The following is a 6,790-nucleotide window of genomic DNA, read 5'->3' on the forward strand; positions in this document are numbered from 1 at the left end:
ATAACGATTCAAATATAAGTCCGCAGTTCTAATAAAATCAAAGGAAACAGTCAGTGCACAGTTAAAAATATATTGTCTAGTTTTATTTTTTTGAAATAATCACGAAAGGAAGAAAAGATATAAATAAAATTCTCAGTATATAAATTGGAATACCTGCATAGCTAATGTCCAAGGCGTGGTCCTAAATTCAGGAAAGCGTGACGTTTTGTCTAGTCTTAGAATACCAGCAATTCTTGTCTGATCCATCGACGGAGTTGAGTCAACTTGCATACGTACGCCACAAATGATGATATTTCTAATTAATTATATATTTTCCGAGACATATTAATAGTACACGCGATATTTTCTGCATGCGAGAAAAATGCGTTGGATAACGTAATGTAATTTCGGATCGCATGAATATAGAAAAACTGAAAAAAAGACTGTTGACAATAAGAAGCGTTTGATTGGCACCACATCAATTAATGTACGCAACGCAGAGTAATTTACACGCGACAAGAGTAAAAGAACCGATACTTGATTCAATATTCTTTAGAAATGATCTGATCCGTCACTTGTGACAATCTACCGACATACTGTCTGCTGGAACTTGAATAGCCATCAGCATATTCGCAATAACGAATGTTGTCACGCCATTAACGTATACATGCTAAAAGTCGCCCCAACACGCATTTCCTTTTTTATCGGATTAACGAACGTTTTGTCCGCTCACACGCGACAATTTGAGTTATTTTACTCGGAAATATTAAATCATATCACGAATGTAATTGTTCAGTGCTATAAACCAAGGACAAGGCCAAGGACTGATGAAAGAGAAGGAAACAATTAATTATATATAAGTAAAATTAAAAATCCTTTAATACAATACTTACTAACCGTGTTCTAATAGCTTTTTTTTAATGCAGGATCTTAAATTAATTTAAAACTTTGCTCAAGTAAGCTAATTAATGTGATAGTGAATCTGCGATGCAAGGATAAGGATAGGAAGAATATAATTGCCGTAATTCTGTGATCACGCTTATCTCTTTATTTTTACATTACTTAAAAATATACTGAAAATAAACTCTCTTAAGACGATTGGTACTTTTGGCACAAGTTCGTCCGCTAAATGGCGACTTTTTATACATGGGAATACACTGTAAATGTCACGATACGAATAAATGTACGAATTACGTATTACAATCCGTCTCCTCGGACACGCGAGACGTGCGTGAAGTATATATCCATTATATTCCACTTCGTCCGAACGCAACTATCGTTTCATTTTTTTATAAACATTCCACGGACGTAACTCGTAGGATACAAACGAATGTACAATCTGTCGAAAATCGTGATTCCACGTTCGTCATAGGAATATTGCTATACTATAATGATTTATTGGATCTATACTGAGTGATCTGAAGTTCTAGCAAATCTTTGTAAAAGATATTCTCAAAATTCTTATTGGCAACAAATTTTTACTTGACAACTCGTTTAATAATTTTTCTACACTCCAATTTAACGTATCGGAAAATCATATACTATACATCTTAGAAATCTCTAAATATGAAGGATTTGACTTTGAGCGATCGAGAAGAAAATGCAAACCCTGTCGTCCGTTAAGTCAAACCACGCGTAACTTTTCTCGTGATTCGTGACTAATAAGATACATTTGGATATGTTTTCTTCGAATTCTAACGAAATGGTCGACTTTGTTTCTCGGTGTTAAAGATTACGCAGATTCGCATTATTGTAGGTTGGACATTGTCTCGTCATTTGGTGGTGTGGCGAGCCCAGGTCGTTCGCTGCATTTCGCTCATCAGGTCGTTGCGAGAGGGTAGTCGAGCACTCGTCGTGCGGGAAGGCGGCGGACCTGTGGATCGCAAGATAGTCGCCAAACCTCTCGGATTCTGCAAATTATTCTTATTGTCCTGCGTGCCTTGAACTATCGAACTTTGCTTCGTGCTCGTTTTCTTGATCATACTGTCTATGCGTTTGCCTTGTGGTGGAGGATCCAGAATTATAGGAGGTATTTCGGAAGGATCCAAGCGTTCTTGCTTAGCTTTAACGTCGAGCGACGGATGAGCCATGTTTTTATCATTGGTGCATGGTAAAGGCTTTATGAAAGCGTTGTCCGAATTATCCGTCCCATAATTTTCGAGCTTGTGAGTCATGATCGGAGACGAGGAGAAACTGTTTGGTTGAGAGACTCGCAGGGACGCAGAATTTGGCGACAGCTGAGCTGAATTCTGAAAAGTTGTAAAGGAGATGCTTTTTGAAAATTAATGAAGCAGGATTTTTAACGTTAATTATAATAATAAATCAATTTGTTAAGTGTTACGTGAGATTTGTTTCTTTCTAGAAATAACATTGAATTTCAAATATATGATGAAAAAATAAAGAAAATTTTATATACTAATTATTCATTATGGACAGTACGAAAACTATTGTAGTTTTTGATAGTTTGGCTATGTTTGCGATTTATTTCTGTTTTAAAATTAAGACACTTATACGTAAATTCAGCCATGTGACAAGGAATACTCACCGTTGGTCCGCTGCACGGAGGTAGAAGTAGACTTGGGCCCATCGCATATGGCGATGGTGTATTATAGGGCGATCTCTGAGGCTGAAACGGGCTTAGGTTGTGTAGCCTTTCCAACAGCTGCGTTTGGAACTGTAGTTGATCTGCGGCGGTGTTATTACTCTGGATTCCCATAGCGCCGAGACCACCGGAATACAGCGATTCAGATGGATATGTACAGTAAGGAAAGGTCGGTGGGTCCAGTTCCCATGGCGAACTCTGGCCCCCGGTCCGTTGGCACTATCCGAGAATACGCAGTTTGGGGAACAAGATCTTTGAAGCCCACGATATTCAAGACATATAAAATTGTCCCTCGTCTTTTTTGTTTGAATATATGTTATAGCTATGTTATATAATTATATATACTTATTCTCATATAGGAATGATTCTTGGTTATTTCTTAAGAGGTGAATCTAAAGTTCAGAACAGAGAAATATGTCATATCAATGTAGATCGTATACAATAGATGATATTTTCTGAGTTACAATTAATTTCAAAAAATGTTCTTGTTATACAGTAGTAGTATATGCATGTTTATTTTTAAAATGTTTTGAGCTCTAGATTCGATTTATAAAGCATTAATATATATAATTAAGGACCATCCTGTATATATATATATATTATAAAATCTTCATTTTTTTAAATCCGAATATATACATAAATATATGCAAATTTGAATATAATTTCATGTATAACTAACATGTGGATTTAAATTAATATGTGTAGAAAATGCGAATTATCTAAAAAAATTGTGTACATTAAAAATTCTTGAATCTATGCATCTTTGTTCTCTTACCTCTTTCTATTTTCGGATATTTTGTTAGATATTTTGGAACTGAGCCATCTTTTGATGTCTGACTATGATCGTTTATACCGATAGATTTTAGTAATGAGTGATAATATTACCTAGCATTCGTTGGCAGCATGTACTCCAAAATCCCGTGCGAAGACCTGTTAGACAACACCGTCATACTGGTGCTTAATTTGTTATTAGATTAGTCGTATCTTAGTATGAAATTAATTTTTCGCAATTAGATACCTCGATGCAAATGCACGTGTAAGTAATCAAGAGACAAGGTATATCGCAACGCACTGCGTTCAAATCAAATCACTCGAGCAACGTACAAAACTCATTCGCCCCCCGATTATTTTTACCGATGTTAGTACAGATTTCGATCAGCGATCTTTCTGATTGTCGTTTTGTAATTTTTGCGCCGTGAGGGTCGAAGCGGAAATGCTCGCGCAAAAAATACAAATAGTCGAAGCTACGGCTGTTTTCGCTGTCGACGTCTTATCGGCACCAAACGAAAACGCCTAAAACATAGTGCGTGCACCGCTAAATCATCAGGGTGTAAAAGAAACATTACACAATCGGAGGTACGCAAACACATTCGCCGGTATAAAATGTAATGTAAGGGGAGGAGGTGCAAAACCAAAAGTGTGTATAAAACGTTTTATTATAAAGTTAAAAAAAAAAAAAGGAGAAATCGGTACAAAAAGGCGTTAACGGTATTAAAACAGAGAAAAAAGAGAGAAAAAAAAGAAGTACAAGATGCATTCTGTTAAACATTAATCGAGATGCAACGCCGTTTCGGTCAGTCGGTGCTTCGATTCCAAACTCCGCCGGAGCACTCGTGTCATGGAATTCGGTAGAGCGTTACCTGGCCGAGACCTGATAGGTCGGAAACCGCTGCATTTTGTTGCATGGACGCGGGCGTCGGAATTTGCGATTGCGAGGTGACATGACCACCGGAAACACGCTCCTGTTCCCTCAGGTGGCCGACCAGCGCACTTATATGTTCTAGTAATTCCTTATTCTGCACTAGAAGTTGGTGCGTCCTCGCCTGAAATGAGAAACAATCGTATTCATAATTAAAGTAAAGTCCCAACTGTTAAAACTTTTCTGTATCAAAATAATCGATGGACATTTCGTCAAGTATTTTCTTCGCATTTTTATGCAGAAAGTACACGGATAATATCAGTCGATAACGTAATAAGATATGATAAAAGGATAGAAAAAGATTATAGCGATAAAAAAACGTATAAATCGTCTTATATTTGCTAAACGTTCGCTTTGACAAAGAAAGATATTGTGATAAATTAGGTTTCGTACGGCTATAAATCGCTCATAGATAAGTGTTGAAATATTTATGTGTTCTGGTAATTGATTCACTTATTTATACCTGAGCTTCGACACGCGCTGCCGTTTCCGCCGCCAACTGATCTTGAAGAAGTCGCGCATGGGCAACAGCAGCTCTGGTTTGTTGACTCTGCTGCTCCAAACGTTCACGTAGAAGCTGTATTTCATGCTTCAGGGCTGTTAATTCTCCTCCCACCAATAAACCTCCGCACTCGGAGGTCACCGTGCCCTATAAAAAGGAAACAAATAAATCGATACTCATAAAGTTGTGTACGTTATTATAAATAAATATCGCAAGATATACCGACAAAAGAAAAAAAAAAATGCAAGAACGAGTTCGTGCAAAGGGCACTATGTGTTAGACATAAAAGAATTACTTCAAAGTATACACGAATTGAATTGTCATGGAATTCATAAGTAAGTAAGAGTACAAGCTGTTGCGAAATGGAGCGCAAAAACGTTTTAGAATTTACGAGTTGTACCAGTGACAGAACTTGGAAAGTGGTAAACAATACGTTAACCACTAAAGCAAGAGTAAGATAACGAGCTATTTTATTTTAAGGCTTTGACTTCATCGTAGCTGCCAAAGCATTCCGCAAAGTATCTATCACTTGCATGATACAGGTTCAGGTTAATGACGATTTTATTTTAAAATAGCATGCGCCGATTTCATCCTATTTATACGCTTCCAATTGTCTCACCGACGGCGACTGTCTGATTGGTGAGGTAGAGGTTGTCGTCGCCGGTCCATCGTGCGATCGAAGTAGACAGGTAACGGACGTTTGCTCGGGTACCGAATCTTCAGTATCCCCCAATAACGATATGTCTGAAATACAAGAGAAGTGACAGGCGTTACAAACGGAAGCGGAGATGAAAGTAAAAGGATTGAAGAGGGATCTTTTTTATTGTTTTTATATAATCTGATCTTGTTAAAATTACTTCTGTCGTAAAATTAAAATAAAATCGAAAGAGACGAAAAAAACACCAAACATTGGTTATGCTAGACATCATCATTGACATTTACCTTTATGTACCGGCGTCGGAGAAGGCTGAGATTGCTCGTTAGGAATTTCGTCTTGGTCCTCGTAAACATCACCGTAATTTTCACCGTGATTCTCCCCGTCCTTCTCTCCCCGATCCTCCGTAGTGTTGTTTATGCTTAACTTATGGCACACTTCGAAAGCTTGCCCGACTGTTCTGACTACCCTCATTGCTTGACTCTAATTAAATCACATTCATCTTATTTTCTCGTCTAACCATCTCGCGTGCGCAATTTCACGAGTACGCAGAACAACATCTGATTATTGTAATAAGAATATTATTTAATAAAAGAACAAGATTTTCGAGCGATAAATAATATTATAAAGATATATCAGCGAGCTTCCTATGTCGATCGTTTCTCGATAACTCCATTCAATCGTTTAGAAAAATATAGTTTTCTTCATATTCAGTCAGAATAGAGTAAAGATTTTACCTCGAGTTCATCGAGATCTTCGTTTTCCTCTTCGAAAGGATTTTCATCGAAGCTGAGGTCGATGCTATTTTGCGCGTGTATCAGTCTCGGCCGTGTAGACGGTTTCCGTAATTTGAAGAAGTTGAAAGTCTCCGGTTTCTCCTTGAATGAAAGCTTTTTACGTGGCCTGGGTGTTGTTTCAAAGCCTAGAGGACTGCTAGGACCAGGACTCGCTGGTGTTGACGGTTCGGACGAGGCCATCGCCGTGCCTCTTAAAGAATTTTTTAGCATAGCTTACGATTTCTTCTCGCATCCGTTTCGAATTTTCACATGTTCGCAGCTGCGGATGCTATCATCCACCGCGCGATCCTCTTGCAAGCTACATTTTTTTTTTATTTAGATAATTCGTCACCTCCATGGCACAAAGGCGAATCGTTTACTCTGAGAGTTTCTTTGAACTTATTTCAGCCTGTCGAGGCCGTAAAGAACGTAAACATGTATGAAACTTTATACACCAAATGATCCGCGGCTAATATGCATGAGAAATTAAACGTCAAGGATCTGTCTCCTTTATTTTTAAATCTGATATAAAAATCTAAATATATATATATACATATATATATATATATATATATAT

The 6,790-nt window shown here is 37.6% G+C and overlaps 1 protein-coding gene across 5 annotated transcripts in view; it reads right to left on the reverse strand.

The window, feature by feature from the left end:
- Positions 1 to 1,002: 1,002 nt before the first annotated feature.
- LOC108746363 (carboxyl-terminal PDZ ligand of neuronal nitric oxide synthase protein) overlaps positions 1,003 to 6,790 on the reverse strand; it is a 23,389-nt gene continuing 17,601 nt past the window's right edge. For 3 of the 5 annotated variants that reach the window (XM_018483091.1, XM_018483090.1, XM_018483088.1), the window contains exons 2-8: positions 6,175 to 6,424; positions 5,725 to 5,920; positions 5,402 to 5,526; positions 4,744 to 4,929; positions 4,222 to 4,404; positions 2,525 to 2,800; positions 1,003 to 2,228 (exon numbers count right to left, since the gene is read on the reverse strand). In XM_018483091.1, the coding sequence (XP_018338593.1) occupies positions 1,752 to 2,228; positions 2,525 to 2,800; positions 4,222 to 4,404; positions 4,744 to 4,929; positions 5,402 to 5,526; positions 5,725 to 5,920; positions 6,175 to 6,414 (1,683 nt within the window). In that variant the 5' untranslated portion in view covers positions 6,415 to 6,424 and the 3' untranslated portion in view covers positions 1,003 to 1,751. Of the gene's footprint in view, positions 2,229 to 2,524; positions 2,801 to 4,221; positions 4,405 to 4,743; positions 4,930 to 5,401; positions 5,527 to 5,724; positions 5,921 to 6,174; positions 6,533 to 6,790 lie in introns of all 5 variants that reach the window. The other 2 variants (XM_018483089.1, XM_018483086.1) reach the window with 2 other exon arrangements.

The sequence above is a fragment of the Trachymyrmex septentrionalis genome, unplaced genomic scaffold (genome assembly GCF_001594115.1).
Source record: "Trachymyrmex septentrionalis isolate Tsep2-gDNA-1 unplaced genomic scaffold, Tsep1.0 scaffold168, whole genome shotgun sequence".
Taxonomy (NCBI): Eukaryota; Metazoa; Arthropoda; class Insecta; order Hymenoptera; family Formicidae; genus Trachymyrmex; species Trachymyrmex septentrionalis.